The 21,547-nt window shown below is 44.3% G+C and overlaps 2 protein-coding genes and 1 pseudogene across 3 annotated transcripts; 1 reads left to right on the forward strand and 2 right to left on the reverse strand.

Annotated features, from left to right (window-relative positions):
- Positions 1-99: 99 nt before the first annotated feature.
- Positions 100-7,767, forward strand: LOC106583100 (ATPase family AAA domain-containing protein 3-A-like; annotated as a pseudogene). Its single transcript, XR_014382157.1, has 16 exons — positions 100-406; positions 1,423-1,499; positions 1,619-1,720; positions 2,084-2,143; positions 2,258-2,327; positions 2,580-2,745; positions 2,837-2,906; positions 3,072-3,227; positions 3,377-3,437; positions 3,661-3,785; positions 3,856-3,980; positions 4,173-4,224; positions 4,682-4,737; positions 4,864-5,013; positions 6,056-6,148; positions 6,555-7,767. The product of XR_014382157.1 is annotated as an ATPase family AAA domain-containing protein 3-A-like (transcript).
- A 105-nt stretch (positions 7,768-7,872) lies between these two features.
- LOC106583099 (transmembrane protein 240) lies at positions 7,873-15,461 on the reverse strand. Its single transcript, XM_045705732.2, has 3 exons — positions 14,321-15,461; positions 10,261-10,469; positions 7,873-9,118 (listed from the first exon to the last, which is right to left on the reverse strand). The coding sequence occupies exons 1-3, from the start codon at positions 14,404-14,406 to the stop codon at positions 8,973-8,975; spliced, it is 441 nt and encodes a 146-aa protein (XP_045561688.1). The 5' UTR covers positions 14,407-15,461; the 3' UTR covers positions 7,873-8,972.
- A 1,179-nt stretch (positions 15,462-16,640) lies between these two features.
- Positions 16,641-21,393, reverse strand: LOC100217353 (SSU72 RNA polymerase II CTD phosphatase homolog (S. cerevisiae)). Its single transcript, NM_001142720.1, is given in 5 exon segments — positions 16,641-17,544; positions 17,887-18,005; positions 18,165-18,304; positions 19,880-20,023; positions 21,127-21,393. Coding segments are annotated over 5 exon segments (585 nt in total). The 5' UTR covers positions 21,207-21,393; the 3' UTR covers positions 16,641-17,442.
- Between the last annotated feature and the right edge of the window lie 154 nt (positions 21,394-21,547).

A 21,547-nucleotide genomic window follows, 5' to 3' on the forward strand; every position in this document is an offset into this window, starting at 1 on the left:
GTTTTGGACCACTGCGGCTACCATAGCCTCTTACGGATGGGCTATACGTTTGATCTCGACAAAGGACAACCAATGAGAGGAATAGTCTTTTCCTAAACCAATCAGCACGAGTGTCCTTCAGGAGAAAAAAATATATATTTATTGTGATCGTTCAAAGACGGCAGCAAGTGTAGTGACAGACTGCCAAGCCTGATCACCTCCACTTGCCTGGGCCAGCAGTTTATTTTCTGTTTACCGTAACATGTCCAGGCTGTTCGGCCTGAATAAGGGGCAGCCTGAGGCGTCCTCGGAATCCCCAGTTCCACCGCCACCCCCTCCACGGGTTGGCAGCTCCGGTGGTGGTGGCGATAAACCCAAGGACAAATGGAGAGAGCGGCCCAGGCGGTAAAGGAGCTCGACAAGTCTCGTAAGTGTCTTGCATGATAACTAGATTATATAGGACTGTATAACTAGTAGCTAGCTAGAAACATATTGGTAATCATTAAAGAAAGAGCGATGCACCCGCAGCACGCTTTACAGCCTCAGCAGTGATGCTGATGCAACACCGGCCGGTGTCTTGACAGCGTAATCTCCTAGCTAGTTTCCACGGGTATCTATCTAGTTAATTAGTCTTCATGACAGCTATCAGTAGGACAACACTAGTAAACGAGAATGACATGTATCACATTGAACGTTGTGCTGCACATTTTCATTCATGTTGGAAGTTGATCGAGAGTGCATTACATTTACGTCATTTAGCAGACGCACTTATCCAAAGCGACTTACAAATTGGTGCATTCACCTTATGATATCCAGTGGAACAACCACTTTACAATAGTACATCTATATCTTTTTTTTTGTGGGGGGGGGGTTAGAAGGATTACTTTATCCTATCCCAGGTATTCCTTAAAGAGGTGGGGTTTCAGGTGTCTCCGGAAGGTGGTGATTGACTCCGCTGTACTGGCGTCGTTAAGGGGGCTTGTTCCACCATTGGGGTGCCAGAGCAGCGAACAGTTTTGACTGGGCTGAGCGGGAAGGTAGGGGGGCCAGCAGAGGTAGGGGGGCCAACAGGCCAGAGGTGGATGAACGCAGTGCCCTTGTTTGGGTGTAGGGCCTGATCAGAGCCTGAAGGTACGGAGGTGCCGTTCCCCTCACAGCTCTGTAGGCAAGCACCATGGTCTTGTAGCGGATGCGAGCTTGAGGTTCAAGGTGAAAGGTGCAAAGGGTATTCCTTCATACAGTTCAGTTTGCCAGATAGCTCTAGTTACATTACATTTAGTATAACTTAATTCAGCCAGGTTTAAAACCTTGTATTACATTATTTTCCAGAACATTGAGTTAATTTTTCTGGAACTTCTAATTAGTTTGTATATAGTCTACTGTCATTAAATTAAATGTATGTCTCTTGAAGATGAATGTCCCTTTCCCTTGACGTTATTTCAGGTCATGCCAAAGAGGCCCTGGATCTGGCTCGCATGCAGGAGCAGTCTGTTCAGATGGAACATCAGACCAAAATCAAGGTACTGTTGCACTTAAACAAGGCACATGCAGAGTAATGTGTAGGACACCAAATACATTATACTATTAATCCAATATCTGATCATGCTATTTGTGTTCCCTCTGTGTGTGATGGTGGCAGGAGTATGAGGCAGCAGTGGAGCAGCTGAAGGGGGACCAGCTGCGTATTCAAGGGGAGGAGAGAAGGAAAACTGTCGGTGAGGAGACCAAGCAGCATCAATCGGTGAGAGAGCTGGTACTGAGAGGGTTTAGTGATACCGCAGAAGCGGTGATTGTGCAGTAGTATTCATTGTACTGCAGAGTATGGGGTCAATGATGGGCTCATAGCATGGATCATAATGCAGAGATATGGGTAAACTGTAGAAGCAAGCATTTGCCCTGTAGTTGTTAGATGTCTTTGAGTTTGTAGAGAGTACAATTGTGTCGGTACGTTTAGAGCTTGAAATTGTTTGCACAATTGGCTTTAATTCTGAAACGGGCTACAATGAGAGATGGAGAGGAGCTTACATATAGGGGTTACATATCTGTCCACCAGAGGGCGACTAACGCGTTACTATGGTTACCGTCTCCTCTTATCCCTTTACAGAGAGCACAGTTCCAAGACGGACTTGCCAGACATAGGTATGAGGATCAACTCAAACAACAGGTAAGACCAACTGCCATTAGCTGCAATGTCTACTCAGTCCTGTTTAGGCTAGAAAGAAGTAGAGTGAAAATGCTGTGTCCACCTGACTGAGTGTCGCCTCCTCTGTGTCCTCAGCAAGCCCTGGATGAGGACAACCTTCGCAAACAGGAGGACTCTGTGCTTAAACAGGAGGCTATGAGGAAAGGTACTGACCTCGTATAATACAGTCACACAGCCTCCAGGAATATGGTTCTGCTTCTATTTTCACTGGCCATTATAGCCATATGGGGTCTGGCAATCACAAAATCTGTATGGGATGATCAACGAGGGGGTGGGTATGTGTTCTATAGAGAAATAATGCATGCTCTAGAATGCCCTTCAAGCCAATAAGAAGTGAGTATTCAACAATGCTATGGTAAAATGATGTTATATCCACTGATTTACCCGCTCCACATAGCAACAATCGAGCACGAGATGCAGCTGAGGCACAAGAATGAGCTGCTACGTGTAGAGGCAGAGTCTAAAGCACGTGCACGTGTTGAACGGGAAAACGCAGACATCATCCGCGAGCAGATCCGCTTGAAGGCAGCAGAGCACAGACACACTGTACTAGAGACTATATGGTGAGACAGACTTAGTGTATTACATTACAGACCATACAGAAAGATACCATATTGGATACCTGACTTTCTCTGTATATTTCTGTAATTTCAGGACTGCAGGTGCTGTGTTTGTGGAAGGATTCCAGGCCTTTGTGTCAGACTGGGATAAAGTCACAGCTACGGTGAGACCTGCCTTCCACTCTACTTCCTCGTTTCTGTTAATTAATATGCAAACTGCCAATGACTCCTAAATAAGTACATGATATCTTAAAGGTTTATTTATATCTGATCTCAGCTGTTGTTGGAGCGTCTCTAAATGTAGTGTATTTGTTCCCTCACACCACTAGGTGGCAGGACTGACCCTGCTGGCTGTGGGTGTATATTCTGCCCGGAACGCCGCAGCTGTGGCAGGGCGCTACATTGAGGCCCGGCTTGGGAAGCCCTCATTGGTCAGAGAGACGTCTCGCATCACTGTGGCGGAGGCGATCAAGCACCCCATCAAGGTACAGCGGCCCTGCTGTGCCTTGTATAAGTCCTGCGTCTGATGCTTTTTCTTTCTTTTTTGTTGCAAGTAAATTAAGTTTGCTAAACACTTATGTCGAAGTACTATGAAGTGATGGTGAGGTGCATTTTCTTATTTTTCCTCTTATAGATTTCAAAGCGCCTGACAAGCAAACCTCAGGATGCCCTGGAGGGAGTAGTGCTCAGTGTGAGTACCAACACTCAGCACACACCTGAGCACCAGAGAGTCATACCTTATACAGTCTCAACACAACTATACCTGGGAGATATTATACCCAGTACATGTATTAAAGAGACATTCATAGAGAATGCTGTGTACACATCTTGTGTAGAGTGAATATATGTTTTTGCAGCCCTGCTTTGAGACAAAATGTTGATCTCCCTGATATGAATTATTCCCTCCACTCCCCACAGCCTAACTAGAAGAGCGTGTACATGACATCGCCATAGCAACTAGGAACACACGGCAGAACAAGGGGCTCTACAGGAACATCCTCATGTACGGCCCCCCAGGTACCGGCAAGACCCTCTTCGCTAAAGTAGGCCCCTTACAGAATCACTTTGACAAGAGGTGTTATGTTGGTAACTGTCTCTCTGTGGTTTGAGTAGAAGCTAGCCGTGCACTCTGGGATGGACTATGCCATCATGACGGGTGGAGATGTGGTGCCCATGGGCCGTGAGGGCGTCACCGCCATGCACTAAGTCATTGACTGGGCCAACACCAGTCGCCGTGGGTATGCTACCCTCACTTGCAGTACTATCATACTATTGATAGAACTTAATGTAAATGTAACCATGATATAACCATGTAACGTAAGAATATACATTTTAACTTGCCAGCTGCACTGGTCTTAATTCGTTCTCTGTATATCATTCCAAGTGCCTGTCTGTTTATGGCTAATGCCATCCTGTGTCCTGTCTGACAGCCTATTGCTGTTTGTTGATGAAGCCGATGCATTTCTTCGCAAGAGATCTACTGTAAGTGTGTTGTGTACAACCTGGGATCAAATACGTACGTATTTGGTATTTAAAATACCTTTTTCTGTGTGTTTGAGTATTTTAAAATACACAGGCCAAAACAATAATTTTTATTAGAGTATTTGAATGGTTATTTGTAAAAAATAAAATGAGTACTGTACCAAATTGTATTTGAGAGTATTTTCAAATACTTATCTTAAATACTATTTTCAAATATCTGGATTAAATGCATGGGAGTGTATTTGAGTATTTTCAAATAAAGTTAAATATTCAACTACTTGCCTTTTCAACTATAAGATATCTGAGTACTTACTTCGAATGTATTTGAGATATTTCAAATACTATTTGAACCCAGGTATTTGTACCTCCCTGTATTGAAATGATAGCGAAACCAAAACGATGATCTTGTCGAAATATTGGAAAATAAAATTCAAGGTTTGTGTCTTTTTGTTTGCAGGAGAAGATCAGTGAAGAGCTCAGAGCAACTTTGAATGCATTCCTGCAGAGCAACAAGTCAGTCCTCATTAACTCTAAATTCACCATATCTATACCCAACACACTGAATTCTGATGTACAAACTTCCTCAAATACCACAGCATTCTAACCCTAATAGCCCACTGGTGTGTTGTCTTCCTCCAGGTTCATGATGGTGCTGGCTAGTAACCAGCCGGAGCAGTTTGACTGGGCCGTTGATGAGATAGTCAACTTTGCTCTGCCGGGTCCTGATGAGAGGCTGGTGCGCCTGTACTTTGACAGATACGTGCTTGAGCCTGCCACAGAGGGGAGACAGTGAGTCATACAGCGTTACGCCCACACAGCACAGCAGCACAGGTTTAAATAGGGCATTCTCACAAGCACACACACACTGGGATGTATAATGGAACAAGTTCTAATGCCAAGTAATTAGCTACTCCCAGACATACTTGGAGTCATCCGCATTCCGTGGCACACACACACACCTACCCACACACATGGTGGAGGGAGGCCCCTCTCTGTATTGTTCCATCAACATAAGCTCTGGCTGTGGAGTGTGTCAGGAGCAGGTCTTTAAGAGCAGGTGTCCCAGCAGTAAGCAGCAGCAGGATCCCAGTCAGCCGTAGCCATGCTGAGTCACTAATTACAGTGGGGCTTTGAGGGCCTGGAGCCTGAGGGGCAGGGGGTGATTTACACACAGGGCACAGGAAGCTGGACCAGGCTCAACAACACTCAGATAACCGAGCCAGCTGGTGGAGGGAGCTTGGCCACTTAAGGAGTGGCTCCCCAGATAAGAATCAGACAAGACCTCATAACGCAGACCTGTTTCCATTCTGCCAGACAGGATGTCATTCAGACCCGTATCTGTCTATAATCCCCCTCTCTGTCTCTACCTTCCCTGTCTGTAATCCCCCTCTCTGTCTCTACCTTCCCTGTCTGTAATTCCCCTCTCTCTGTCTGTAATTCCCCTCTCTCTGTCTGTAATTCCCCTCTCTCTGTCTCTACCTTCCCTGTCTGTAATCCCCTCCTCTCTGTCTCTACCTTCCCTGTCTGTAATCCCCCCCCTCTGTCTCTACCTTCCCTGTCTGTAATCCCCCCCTCTCTGTCTCTACCTTCCCTGTCTGTAATCCCCCCCTCTCTGTCTCTACCTTCCCTGTCTGTAATCCCCCCCTCTCTGTCTCTACCTTCCCTGTCTGTAATCCTCCCCTCTCTGTCTCTACCTTCCCTGTCTGTAATCCCCCCCTCTCTGTCTCTACCTTCCCTGTCTGTAATCCCCCCCCTCTCTGTCTCTACCTTCCCTGTCTGTAATCCCCCCCCTCTCTGTCTCTACCTTCCCTGTCTGTGTTTGTCCCTGCAGGAGAATGAAGCTGGCTCAGTTTAACTGTGGTCAGAAGTGCTCGGACATCGCTAAGCGGGCAGAGGGATCTCTAAACTGGGCGTGGCCTGGCAGGTATGTGATGCGTTTCCCCTGTTGTTCATAGGTCAATGCTTTCTGCTGAGCTTTTTGAAACGATAACAACCAGAATTATCCAATTACGCCAATTTGACATAAATGATTTGTTGGAAGGAGAGCCTGTGTAGCAGGTCATAGATGGAAGGTTAGAGATGGCCACAGCAGGCAATTCTGACCCAAGGTGATTTGGTTACCAAGGAAGTCCAGACCCATTTATTCTTCAACTATTAATAGAAGCAGAGCTGAGAAGTGGATCACTATGTATGTCACTGTTCCTTCCCTTCTGCTGTGTCATGTTCATCTCTCCTGTGAGACTCATTCTGTGGACAAGAACTGTAATGATAAAATCTTTATTTAGATTAAATGTAATGTAATAATCCATGTATTCTATGTCCTCCTGTAGGCGGCAGCATACTCCTGAGAGGACGGCGTCCTAAGGGAGGCCATGATTGATGCTCGGGTGGACGATGCCGTGCGGCAGCACCTCCAGAGGATGGACTGGCTGCACGGGGAGGCTGCACGGGGAGGCTGCACGGGGAGGCTGCACGGGGAGGCTGGGGCCAAGAGCACAGCCTCTCCCAGCACTGGACCAGTAGACAGCAGAAATATAGGCTCTACTTCTAGGGGAGACACCACAGCCTCATGAGTACCAAACCCGGTCCTGGAGATGGACAGCAGACCGGAGACCCGTGTCAATCGGGAGGAGCTGAAACTGCAGAATCAGCCCCACCTTCCTCAGACAGTACCACCCTGCCTGCGGAGGAGGGGACTTTCCCGGCCAAAGGGGAGGGTGTAAAAGCAGAAGCAGTGGTAACACCCCGGGGGGAGGGGTAGAGGGTGTAGCCCAAACTGATGCAGCCCCTAGCAGTGAGGGTGGGACAGAAACTCCTCCAAAGGATGGGACTCCAGTTTAACATTAGGGGGGGAAGGAAGGAAGGGGGCTGCTTTTTGGGATTAATGGGTTTACAGGAGGACGCCTCCTGTTCCTCCTGACTGTCTGTATACGTCTGTCTGACTGAAAGAGATGGGGGAGGGGGGATATTTAATATTTATGTTGATGTGGACTGTAAGAGATGATACTCTATTATTCAAATGGTGTGGATGAAAATGATCCAGGTTTCTTACCATGGCTGCACCTATGTTATGATTGTAATGGGATGGTTTCATAGACTTAAAAGTAGTTGTAAAAACCATGTGACCAACAGATGCTGATATGGTGATGAACTGTATCTTGAACCTGTGTAATGACACACCAGGACTCTGTCACTGTTAACCTCCAGTAGTCCGTTTTAATCAAACAAACGTTTTCATTTTTACAACACCGACGTCTGCACAGAGAGACGGGGGGGTGGTCTAGGGAGGATGGGAAGTGAAGTGAAAGGGGGCTTCATCCCGCTCCCTAAAGACTAATTCATAAGGGAGGAACACTCAGGATCCCAATGGGTCACAGTCCTCATATAGTATCACTCTTCAATGCCATGACGAGCATGTTGCACCTTTGATATAAGTTAATACGCCACAGGCAGTCTCTTTCAAAGCTACTATTATGGAGGCACTCTACAGCTGGCTGTTCAGTGTAAAGTATTTCGTCAACTATAAAGAGTTCCTGAGTGTAACCCTCCTCCTTGGAATTTCATCTTCAGGTTTCCATGCTGATGACCCTCTGGACCAACTATCAAATAAAACCTTTAACCCCTTAACAACACACACATACACAACAGTGACATTCCTAATGGTTCTTTAATGTTGGCACACTGCATATACTGTACACACCACGCAGTTAGATGAGCAGGCAGCATTTATGTTCTCTTCCCCACCCCAAATAATGTGTAATTATTGACATCAATAACCAAGAAAGAAATGACACCCACCCACGATGAATACATTCCCTAGGCCCCTTTCAGTACAGCTTTCACATGCCAAGTTTTTAAATTAGACAGAGTACTACCAATACACAAATCCCTCTCAAAATTTGACCACACTCAAGCAAAATAAATATTTTTATTTCAAAACGGGCATATTCAGGCAAAATAAACAAACTGTTCTACAAACTGACAAACCCCAAGCAAAATATACACCCTATCCCCACTTCTAGCAAAATTGACATTCTAAAACCAAATATATATATATACACTATTTTGAAAAACTGACACGCTTTTATCAAATTGCTTACCCCACTACTAACTGGACCCTCAATTACCTACATCCTTTTACATTAAATCATTTCCAGTCAAGACAAATATGGACGGTGAGGAGTTTTGCACTGTGTGTGAAGGCCATTGGGCCAGTTAAAGTGCTTTATCCAGTGGCAATAAGAAACAGTATGGTTTGAAGGATTTATCTTGGATAGTCTTTGTTTAGCTGCCCTTGTGTCTAGAGTCTGGTTGGTCAGTTGTCAGCAGGTCCAATGCTCTCAGAGTTGGCGTGGGCTGGGGTGTCCGTTGTCCATGGCTCAGAGGTGTTGTGGGCTGGGGTGTCCCTTGTCCATGGCTCTCAGAGGTGGCGTGGGCTGGGGTGTCCCTTGTCCATGGCTCTCAGAGGTGGCGTGGGCTGGGGTGTCCCTTGTCCATGGCTCTCAGAGGTGGCGTGGGCTGGGGTATCCGTTGTCCATGGCTCTCAGAGGTGGCGTGGGCTGGGGTGTCTGTTGTCCATGGCTCTCAGAGGTGGCGTGGGCTGGGGTGTCCGTTGTCCATGGCTCTCAAAGGTGGCGTGGGCTGGGATGTCCGTTGTCCATGGCTCTCAGAGGTGGCGTGGGCTGAGGTGTCCGTTGTCCATGGCTCTCAGAGGTGGCGTGGGCTGGGGTGTCCGTTGTCCATGGCTCTCAGAGGTGGTGTGGGCTGGGGTGTCCGTTGTGGTACAGCTTCTGCTTAATGTGCACCATGTTCCCACTTGAGTCCTCTAGCTTTCTCATGTGCACCCTTCTCCCCAGGTTACAGAAGCGAGGAACCCATGACCAGGAGAACGCATCTGGACACAGTAAAGGAAAAAAAGATGGGGGTTGGGGAAGATGTACGACATTGATTGAAAGATTAAGGATGTGTCCTCCATTTAGTTTGTGTGCGAGTGTGCATGCATTTTTTCACTTGCTGGCTCTGGGATTCAAGTTAGCCACCTTTCGGTTACTGGTGGGAGGGGGAGATTGAGAGAGGACGAGACCACTCCACCAAACTACTAAAGCCCACAAACTTTTCACAGGATAGACAGAAATAAACAACATGAATTTGGTGAGATGGGAGGGAGAGATAAATACTGAATTTTAAATACTGAATTTTAAGCGAGGGAGAGGGAGAAGAAAGAGAAATCACAAGACACTGAAACATTGCAGTAAGTCTACTCTGAACTCACAGTTTTAAAACCACAGACACTCAAATGAACGCGTGTGTGTGTGTGCATTAGAGGAAAGATCAATTTGAAAAGACATGAAGCTATACATGACTAATTTCTACACCAACCAACCCCATCACTTCATACACGGCAAGCAGCTCTGGCTGGGAATTATACTAATCCCACAACTGGATAAAGAAATATGAAGAGAACTCTACACACAGGAAAAACTGTGACTAGACTAAAGGGGAAGGATGTTTGATGACTTTATCAGTGCCAACAGTTTAATGTAGAAATATGAGGAGGGGGGGGGGACTCCCACTGTCATATATAAGCCTGAAAAACACTGATCCAAAATGAATTTTAGGAAATCAATAGAGAAACAGCAGCAAGCTGGGGAATATTGTGATAAAGTGGGTCGATGGCTGAGTCACACTTATAAAAGTCATTGAACCGTAGACAGGTTTACACACTGTACTGTAGTCTCCGGAACGGAGGCTGCTCACGATACTGCAGTTTTCATCAAACAAGGATAATTCAAAGTTGAGACATCACACCTCTGCACCTTTAGACATTTGTTCTCCTGTACATTCCCACACACACCCAAAGAACATCCTATTTTTACCCCCACCCCATGAACAAAAAATCTGTATTCCTTACTAACTTTCTACTGCTGCTATATTTAAAACTCAGAGCTGTGTCAGGCTTTTGAGACCAGCTCCCCATACATTGTCTCTCTGCCTCTCAGAGCCTGCCTGTGGGGTTGTGGCCCCCTGCTGACTCACCATGGGGCTGTTTGGCCCTCCAACTTCTGAGGGCAGCGTGCAGTGCCCCGTCCAGGCACAGCAGCAACCAGCTGAGGAGGAAGCCCAGCAGCAACCCCAGCATCAGGTCCAGCTCCTGCTTGGTCACACTGTCACTCACAAAGTAGTTCTCTGCAGAGTCCACCAGAGACTGGTCCCCATCATACGGGATCACATAGTGTACATGGTGCCTGAAGCCCAGAGGGAGGTGACAGAGGGAGAGGGGAAGGGGTGAGGTGAGGAGACAAGGAGAAGAGAGAAGGGAGCAGGACACGTGGAGTGGGGAGGGAGGAAAATGGGAGGGAGTGGAGCGAGAGAAGAGAGGAGGGACAGGAGGACGGGGGGGGGAGTAAAAATTGCATTGAGGAAGATGCATTGACATAAGGGAGTAATTAAATCTACCATACAAAGACTGTATATGGTTAGGCTATGTGTGGTTCTATATACTTCGCTGTAGCGCTGTGTGTGGGTGAGTGGGATGGTTGGATGGATGGATGAGGTTGGGTGGGCGTGCTGCTGTCAGCCCCATCATTGAGCGGTGAACAGCTGCAGCTGGAGGGCAGCACAGGAAACGCATCACTAACAGCTGGCCTCGCTGCCCCATGGGAGGTGGGGCGTGGGGGGGTGCATGTGGACCAGCTGCAGGAATCACTCCCAGTAGAGAGAAACCATAGCAGCAAGAACAGTGTTGACGTGGGCACCCACTGGACAAAACCTTGTTGGATCAATGTGGTTTCCACATAATTTCAACCACAACTACAATGTGATGACGTTGAATCAACGTGGAAAACTGATTGGATTTTCAAAAAGTTATCAACGTAAGGGAATTTTGTCTTTTTTTCACCCAACTTTTAACCTAAATCCAATGACGTGAATTTTTGGGGGGGATTTCATGTTGAATTCTCGTTAGTTGACAACAACCAAAAACTAGACATTAAAACAGCGTCTGTCCCCAGGGGACAGAGAGTTGCAAGGGAGAAAGGTACTGTATGTGCCAACAAAAAAAGGAGGATGTGGAGAGCACAAACAAGTCAATCAATATAGTATAATATCAATTAATCAATCAATGTGCATGAGTAAGCAGAGATATTAAAACAAACTATTCTTAAAATCAACATGCAACAAAGCATGCTGGGAAATATAATAATGAGGCCACTCCCACATCTTTTTCTATCTGAGTGAGTAAATGGAAACCTTAGGAGTTGATGGAAAACTTGACAAGTGATGTGTTTTAATAAACAAATTAGGCACATTTGGGCAGTCTTGTTACAAAATTTTGAACAGAAATGCAATGGTTCATTGGATCAGTCTAAAACTTTGCACATACACTGATGCCATCTAGTGGCCAAAATCTAAATTGCACCTGGGCTAGAATAATACATTATGGCCTTTCTCTTGCATTTCAAACATGATGGTACAAAACAAATACAAAAGAATGATTGTTTTTTTCTTAGTATTATCTTTTACCAGCTCTATTGGGTTATATTCTACTACATTCCTTTCACGTTTCCATAAACATCAAAGTGTTTCCTTTGAAATTGTACCAAGAATATGCATATTCTTGCTTCAGGGCCTGAGCTACAGGCAGTTAGATTTGGGTATGTCATTTTACGCAAAAATGTTAAAAAAAAGGGGCTAATCGTTAACATTATTAATTAATCCCACAAGACCTTTAGTAATGACCTAGTTATTGACATTGTGGTTTGAAAATCCTGGCTCATGGGCCACATCAGACCTGCAAGTCACAATATGCTGGTTTGTGAAGTGATTAGTAATTCCTATCGGAATCCAGCCAGATGGAGGATACCCAAGAATTGTACTCTTTTATTACCCACAACCTGCACTCAGAATGACTGCTATGGTGAAGGACTAAACAAACACGACTACCTAAAATATCTAAACTGGAACAACCATCTCAGTAACGGGTGCAATAAGTCCAAGTAACAGATTGGATTAGTTTAGAAAATATACGCTATTTATCTCAAAACAAAAAGGTTTTTTGTCATAGGCGCCGAATACAACTGATCTGGACTTTACTGTGAAATGCTTGCTTAGGAGCACTTCCCAACAGTGCAGAGTTTAAAGATAACAAATAAAATAGTAACACAAGAGGAATAAAATACACAGGAATGGAGCTATGTACAGGCAGTACCAGTACCAGATCAATGTGCAGAGGTAAGAGGTATTTGAGGTAGATATGTACATGAAGGCAGGGTAAAGTGATAGATAATAATAAGGTATTTGAGGTAGATATGTACATGAAGACAAGGTAAAGTGATAGATAATAAGGTATTTGAGGTAGATATGTACATGAAGGCAGGGTAAAGTGATAGATAATAAGGTATTTCAGGTAGATATGTACATGAAGGCAGGGTAAAGTGATAGATAATAATAAGAGTAACCTAAAGATCAGAGCAGCAGCAGCAGGTGATGGGTGTAAAAGTGTGTATGTATGTGTGTTTGTGTTGTGTCAATGTAATGTGTGTGAGTGAGTGTGTATATGGTTTGTATACAGTATATAGTCTAATGAGTGTGCGTAGGATCAGTGCAAGATAGAATCAGTGCAACTAGTTTGGGTACCATTCATTAACTATTTAGCAGTCTGGATATTTAGCAGACTGGCTATTTAGCAGTCTTGTGGCTTGGGGGTAAAAGCTGTCTCAGAGCCTGTTGGTCCGAGAGCCGATGCTCTGGTACCGTCTGTCAGACGGTAGCAGAGTGAACAGTCTATGGCTTGGGTGGCTGGAGTCTTTGGCAATTTCTCAGACCTTCCTCTGACACCGCCTGATATAAAGGTCTCAGATGGCAGGGAGCTCGGCCCCAGTGATGTACTGGGCTGTCCACACCACCCTCTGTAGTGCTTTGGGGTCAACTTTTTGAGGATCTGAGGGCCCATGCCAAATATTTTCAGCCTCTTGAGGGGGAAGAGGCGCTGCTGTGCCCTCTTCATGACTGTGCGGGGGTGTGGACAATGTTATGTCCTTAGTAAAGTGCAATTGAGATTGTGTCATCTTTGTATCTGTTGGGGCAGTATACAAATTGGAGTGGGTCTAGGGTGCCTGGGATGATGGTATTGATGTGTGACATGACCAGCCTTTCAAAGCACTTCATAAGTACCGATGTGAGTGCTACAGGGCGATAGTCATTTAGGCAGGTTACATTGGAGCTCATGGGAACAGTGGTGGTCAGCTTGAAACATGTTGGGATTACAGACATGGTCTATCAATGGATGGTCCATCAACATTTTGTTGTTATTTATAAGACAAAGAATGTTGACAGTTCTGTTTATGTCGACTCACCTCAGAGATCACTGGTGAACTAGTGATGCAAAGCATCTGGAATAATGCATTATCTGCATGTAGCCTACAGCATCTCCTATCACTTTTATCATCTCATTACAGTCTGTACATCAACGATGTATGAAACAGCTGTTGAACTATGTTGAACTATGTTGAACTTTGCTCCTGTACATGATGGAAATGACTGGGTCGACATTCCCACAGTGTGACACGTCACATAAATGTATAATTTGTCTTCATAAAGGGTTTACTTTTCATTTTAACACATTCACATAGGCAGTCACTAGGTGAAGGCTTCAGGAATATAAATTATTGAATGCAACAACCATGCCTTTGTCACTATCTGTCACTATCAAATACAGTCATTGGTGGGTATCTCTCACATTCACTTGAAAGGCATGCTGGGAAGAATGCAAATATGACTTTATCCTACAGTGTTAAAATAACACCCTCAGTGTTTAGTGTTTAAAACCTAAACGCCCTGTGCTGAATACACGTGTTCATGTGTTTAAAAGTGTTACAACGAATAAACATGTTCTGGTGTTTACAATCTAAACACTGTGACGCGCTATCATTGATATTCTAAATGCCTTGATGCGTTTAAAAAGTGTTGCAGAAAAGGGTTTAGTTATGTGCTCAGATCCTAAACACTTGGTTTTACAGTGTGGTTTTAAACAAACGGTTTACGTGTGCTCTTGTTTTGCATAACATTAAATCACATAATTTGGGAAAGTTTGTTTTACCTTCCACAGTTGCAATGGCAGACGTGGTCCTCCCCTCGTAAATGTGGTAAAATATAGTTGTGAAAGCGGTCCAGTAGCGCGTTCATGTCCGTTAGACACGCTACAGCCTGAAAAGAACCACTGAAGTCAACTGGGACAAAACAAGCCGCATTCCCATAACAGCATATGTTGCCCGACTTCTCAGGTAGATGACACAGAAAAATTTAAATTCTAAAAAGAATTAAGTGTCGTTACTCCAGAAAAAATGTTTTCCTTGACAGTTTATTGATTGTTTCGCCTCATGTAGGCCACGTTGATGTATAGGTCGTTTGAAATAACCATTTGACAGCTTTGAACAGATTCAATTGTTACACATAAGGGTGTGTGGGGAATGAGGATAACGGTGTTCTTCTTACCATCACAAATAAATCCCCCAAAACCATAAAGATCGTGGCGGTTGTGCACGTTTGAATCAAAACTTCCCTACAGCAGTTTTTTGCTCTCCCTCCAGAACTATCCTGTGATACCTGTGCCAAAAACAACACCCTGAAGTGAAGGCTCTCATGGATGCAGCGTCAGTGTCCAACTACCCATCATTGCATCGTCTATCCGATGTTCCTTTCTCCGCGACATGAGGAGATGAGGACCAGTCTCATTTCGCTCCCTTTTGAAAAGCACTCTGTGCACCAGCGAAGATGGTTAATCGAGGTGCGTGCAACGGGGAGGCGTGGTGTGAAAGCTGTAGCGTATGTCAGAAAATGATTGTTAGGCTATTCCAGAGCACGGCAACACAGTTGATATCAGGACGAAGTCACGATCCATGCGTTGTTGTGATGCCAGCCACTGCACAGTTCCTGGTGTAGCCTATTTACCTGGACGCATCCACTAGCATTAGGCAAGGAATCATCGATTCGTGTTTTCTTCTCCAATCAGGTCGTTTTCCTTGTTAGCTCCCTCTAGCAGGTGTTTGTTCATTGTCAGGCTATCTATCATTTCTCATAGTCCGACAGGATAGGCTACTTTGGCGCAGCTGAAAGAGAATACGGAGCCTCCCACTGTGCATTCCAGTTGATAATAGCGGAGGCATTTTTAGGCTCCTTCAGAGAAACAAATTATAGGCTGAATCAATTTCCACCCCAAATTTGCCACCAAAAGCTTAGTAGGCCCGCCTATACATATGTCAAGGGTTTGGTTTATGATAATGATGATAGCATGCGTCAACATAAATTAACAACGAATTAACATAACTGGTCATAACTCTCTCTTTCTGACAATCAGCAGTTCAAATATGTATTCTACACCATTCTGTTGGGCGGGGCTTCGTTTGTGACAACACATTGACTTTATTGCCGACGTCTATCAGGGAAAAGCAAACAAGAGGAAGATGAACTGGGCCTGAGTCGATTGGGGCCCCGGGAATGCCAGCCCCGTGCCGGCCATGGTTAATAATAGAATGTCACATATTGAAATGCTTTTTTTTTATGCTGTCCTGACTCTAACCTGCGTGGAACCAGTGTTTCCTTATAAGGTCGTACACATAAACAATTCAGCACCATGTACAGCGCCGCGAAGCGTGCCAGCTAACGATATAGCACCATGAACAGCCCCATGACGAGCGTAGGCCTACACTAGTCACCTGAAATCTAAAACGTCACAGAATCAGGTTTTGCCTTATTATATTGCCATGACAAACCAAACCACCCTGGTCTTATAAGCCTATTGTAAGGCCAGGACAAGGTCATTTATCCATTTATGTCACTAGAGATGACAGAGGGAGGTTAGGATATGGGAATGTCACTTTAACCCTAGTTCTGTCTCTGGTGATTTTCTTTTTGCATTACCCATAAATCAGTGACCTTACAGCCCTCCCATCCTTTCCTCTTCTCTCCCAGTATGAACAAACTGCTGCATCAGTCAGATAATATTCCCGGACATTATTATAGTCCATGTGCAACTCAAGGTGAGCCAGGCTACGGTGTTCCTGCCACTCAATTGTTTCTGTGCACCGAATATAACAACTGTATTGCTCATCATTAGTCAGTGAAATTGGAGTAAGCTCAGGACTGAACATTTTTATTGGGCATGCTGTTAACGCCATGGGTAACTGCATAAAAAGGCCTGGGATAAAACACATATTTGAAATGGTATACAGTATCATGTCACCATGGACATGGGCATCAGCAGATGGAAGAGGACATTTTTTTCCATCTTTATGAAAGCGGTCATTTGGCTATAGAACCTTTACAAGATACATTTGTTGATTAAAATCTTCCATCTGCATGCAGTGGTGTATCCAGGATCGGTGCAATGCACTAAAAATAAGTCAATTAATCAAGTTTTTCTAGAGATGTTTATTCATTTAATGGATTCATATGTACATACAGAAATATTCAGGCACTCTGGACTGAACTCTCAGCTTGCAAATAATTACAATATTTTCATTCTTTTCAGTTTTCAAAAGAAAAAAATATTACACCCTGAAAAGGTAGCAGATCTTCTGAGTTTTTAAACATGAATCAAAACATAATGGAACGAGGGCAAAAGAGAACCTCGTGGTCTCTATTTGGTTCATTATTATCCCCCTATTTTGATGAATTCCTAATTAACTACTGGTATACATTCACACACTGAAACACATTCATGCCTAACCAGTCTCCACTCTATCCCATCCGTGTCAACAATACTACTCTCCACCATCAAGAGTAAATGTGACAAATCATACTTCATAAAAACAATATCTATTCACCATTCTTAAAAAATGAATTAAATTAAATTGTTGCTCAGCAATCAGCATCACTGTGCAAGACTTAGAAAAACATCCTCCTTTAGAGGTAGAGGAGGACGTGTTTGACAAAAGGGGCATTTCTCTTTGTGGGAAGGCGGGTCAGTGGTTTCACTGTAGGATGGGGGGAGGACCTTGGGCCCACCTTGGCCCTGAGGAGGAAAGGCAGAGCAGGAGGGATGAGCCTGCCTACTTGAGCGCAGAGAGCATTCATCCCTGTCCCCTCAGCCCTGACCAACAGCAGAGGGTGTGTGTGTGAAAGTTAATCAGTAAGTGTATATGGAAGTGTGCATGAGTTTGTGTATAAACGTGCATGTTTGGTCAGGGGGCGTATGATACTGCAGATTTGGTAGCATGGGCATCAGTAGAAGCAGACAGTATGGAGGAAAGGCCTGTTGCTCTTGTCCTCAAACTCCTGCAGCAGCTCGTCCATCTCGTTTTCCATATCATCCGTGTGCTGGATCTGAGAGAGGGAAGGGACGGTCAGACATACAACACCTGCTACATGGGTCAAGGCAAGACATCCATACACTTTAGGGCTCAGTGTAATAGAATTACAGTGACATACCACTTACTCATACAACATTACGCATGTATTTATCACCAAAATAATTTGCACACCTACGTTCCAAATCATTATGGTCAGATACACTATGTATCTTGCAGAAACACAAATCCCACTGTAGCAACAACATGACACTATGTACCCATACTACCATATATCCCTGATATTCATGCTATGACAATGTAACAGTGTAATCCTGTGGTAATGGTTGCTGGTGGCCAGGCAGGCAGAGACACTCACACACTGACACAGCTCACAGATGAGGAAAGCCCCCAGTGTGGCCTCCTCGTGGTTGTCCTGGATGTCCACATTGATGACATGAACCGGCGTGAAAGTCTCCTGCTCCCGAGAGCTCAGGTCTGAGTGGGAGAATAGTGATCGTTGATCAACATGAATCCAGAGTGACCTAGCCCGAAACTGTAACTTCATTTTATGTGTATTCACTATTCCTAATTGATATTTCACAACTTCACATGAGAAGCCCCCAACCCCCCCTTCTGTCCCAGGTCCCCTCTCACCCTCTAGCACTTGGTCGTAGACCCTCTCCTCACAGGTGATGACCAGGTCAAACTGGTCCTTACAGCTCTGGAAGCGTTCTGGTCGGGACTTGATCCGCTTGTTGCGGTCCAGCATGTGCAGGATTCCATTCTGTGTGTATCTGAGGTGCTCAGGGTCAAGGAACACAGCAAGATGAAGGACCAACACACAAGACCTCAAACATATGAAACTTAAGGTGTTAGTCAGTCACTGTGAATACTCAAGACAATGCCCCCTAGAGGCCCAAACTCACTCAAAACATATTTGATCTTTGGAAGCTTCTAATAAATGTAACTAATAACTCTTATTGTAACTGGTTTCAAATAACTTGAACTACCAGTGCAATATTATAGGAAGTCACCTACCTTATCTACTCAATTTAAATTGAAAAAATGTGCCATTTTTTTTTTAGAGCAAAGACCAAGATGAACAGTCAAGAAAATATTAGAAATTATCTCCAATCCTTGCCTGCATTGTAAGGATAAGGTCCCACTCTTGTATACTCCCAAATAGGGACTTGGCCAGTGAAAGGAGTGCTATGGTGTTCCCACTAACAATTTTTACTAGCATGCAGATCTCCTTACACAAAAATACACTTTTTTGTACATTTAAACATACCTCTTTAACCATACCCACCCCAAAACACAACTGAGCATGTCTTCCAACACTAAAATGTTTTAAATACGCTGAATCCCAAATGGATCGCTAGCTCCTACCCCACCATGTACTTCAGTAGATCTGAGAGGATTTAATAGGCATCTACAATATGGTAATAGCTCCACCTTTTCACCTTAGTGCTTAAACATATCTAATTTTCTCAGATCTCAGGTGTAAAGGGAGTAGGAGTCCATTTAAGGTTGGTCCATCTGGGTTCCAGAGTTGTCGTATGAATGTATACCTATTCAAAGAGGTTGGCTCCAATGGCAAATTTATTTTCTGAAGTGTTGTTGAGAGCCCTGTAGTGGAGGGAGGGGCTCCAATTCTTTACATGTGAAAGCATATACTAACACAGCACAGAAGGAAATAATGTTCACATTCAAAAGTAATGCCCTTGACTAAACAATATGCAAGATTAAAAAACTACTCTGACTACTAGTTGGGTCGAATACATATAGTGTTATACAAACCAGCCCTCCTCTTTTGTTTAAAGTCTACATCCAGGTCCTGATATGGAAAGACTGCGATATGTTCCCTAGAAGTGTTAGTTTCTGGGCCCAGAAGCAACCTACCTGGTTATAGAGGGTAAATGGCTAATGTTTACATGTTGAAACCTGCTGAAAGTTAAATATTCCAAGCACACCACCATTGTTAAAAAAAGCATTGTGACAGCATGTGAGAAATCTCAAAAATAGATGTAATGGACTAGCCTGAGTGGCAGTCTGTATGTGCTATCATGCCAGCTTCTTGTCATTCTGTCATGCCAATGTTTGGATTAACATGGGCAGCAATGGTGTTCGCAAGAGCACAAACAGATCTGAGATCAGGTTAGTGAAGGACATCCTTTACTACAAAATCACCTAACAATAAGCACTATGAAATACTTCCCTGTTCAATCAGCCTTAACAATTTCATACTTCTAATTCTGTATATTTTCCTGTGAAGATAAAGAGAATAACTCACTGGAAAAAAGAAACATGAAGAGGTAGGGCTGTGTTTATGTTGTGTCTGTGTGTGAATGCAAGAGTGCAGGGGATACAGCTCCTTGTCCTTGCGGACCAGGTCGTTGTACATCTGTTCATAAGTGGTTTTGAAGTCGTACACATTGGGCTTGTCCGGTGCGGGACCAGGTAGCTTCACATGGGACCCTGTCCCAAAAGAGCGAACTTCAAAGCCTCGCTTGCTGTATAAACAAAGAAAATGATGGGGGGGGGGGGGGGGGGGGGAAATGGTTACTTTCAGACCAGCACATGCAAGACAAAAAACATACAGACCACAGAAGGGGAAATTTGTGGATCAGTCATCATCAATAAAGTATCTCATCTCAAGAGCCATACAACAGGCGTCATTCCCCAATAGGCAGGCTCTCCTTACCTTTCTCTCCACGCATGGAGATTTTCCAACTTTAATTTTTTATTCACTCAGTAAAATGACAAATTAGTCTAAGATACATTTGTTTAGTGTTAAGGCCAAATCAAAAGAAACGCGAACAAGCATTGCTTCGCGTAGAAGCGAGAAAGGACTGGTCGCGAACGACAACGCCGTCAAAAGCTTCATGCGCTACAAATTAGATAGCACGTCTATTTCTCTCGCATCTACGCAAAGCAACGCTCGATCGCGTTTGATTTGAACTTTACCCTACCTAAAAAGTTTCTACATTTTGAATGTAGAGGCTGCGTTTGATTTGACCTTAACCCTACCTAAAAAGTTTCTAAATTTTTAATGTAGAGGCTGTTGAGTGACAACTACTTTATGACGCTTTCGTGGAATAATCCCGAACCTGAAAGTACGTTGTAGGTGATGCATGGCAGGTCTCCCTATTTTTTTTATTTTTATATTTCACCATCTTTTTACAATTTCAGGTAGTTCACTGGTTGGTTGCCTAGTTCTAACCAGAGTTTGATCTAGCTACCTCCAGTTAGTGACTGACGGAGCTATGCGGATGGCCACTGCACTGAACAAAAAAATGCCCTACTTCCGGTAGTCGTAACACCGGCGAATAAAAATAAATTAGCTTTATCTCCATGTGTGCCACAGGGAACTAGTTGAGTTTGATACAAAAATAAATACGTATACGTCTCTGTCGTGTAAATATGGAAGTTAGACATTGTGTATTGTAATAAAATGCGTCGTTTGCCGGAAACAGACTGCGGTCTGCGTAGTGAGCCCATTGTTGTGTCGAGGAGGGTGAACTCTCAGCCAGGTAAAAGACCCAGGCCGATGAAAATCAAAGGTCCTTGCTTCTCGGCATGTCGTCGTTGTTTAGTTTTCTTCCAGTAATGTTACCTGAGGATGTTGTGCGCTTCCATGCTGCGGTTCTGGTTGCTCGAGCACACAACCGCCACGCGCAGCGGGTGGCTCGGCATTGCGAATGCTATTTTTCTGAAATAACTAGCAATCGAATGTTAAGTACAACTAGTTAAAATGTGGTAGAAATGTAACTATCACAAAAAGACTGCTGGGAAGGCCTTCGATCTAGCTAACTAAGCAAATACAACGGGGTAAAAGGTTTCAAGGCGATGTGACAATCTTCTTTCTGTGAGCCTGTTAAAATGGCGGCGGGGACTTTTAACCAAGGTTTTACAGTTGATGTCATAGGGGGCAGGGCTTCACACCAAATCGATTTTTTCCTCCTGTGCATGCATGACGTCATCCAAACATAAACTTCTCAAGTGTCCTCAAGCCTTGATGATGCTGGAAAAGACTG

The sequence above is a fragment of the Salmo salar genome, chromosome 22, assembly GCF_965601325.2.
Source record: "Salmo salar chromosome 22, fSalSal1, whole genome shotgun sequence".
Taxonomy (NCBI): domain Eukaryota; kingdom Metazoa; phylum Chordata; class Actinopteri; order Salmoniformes; family Salmonidae; genus Salmo; species Salmo salar.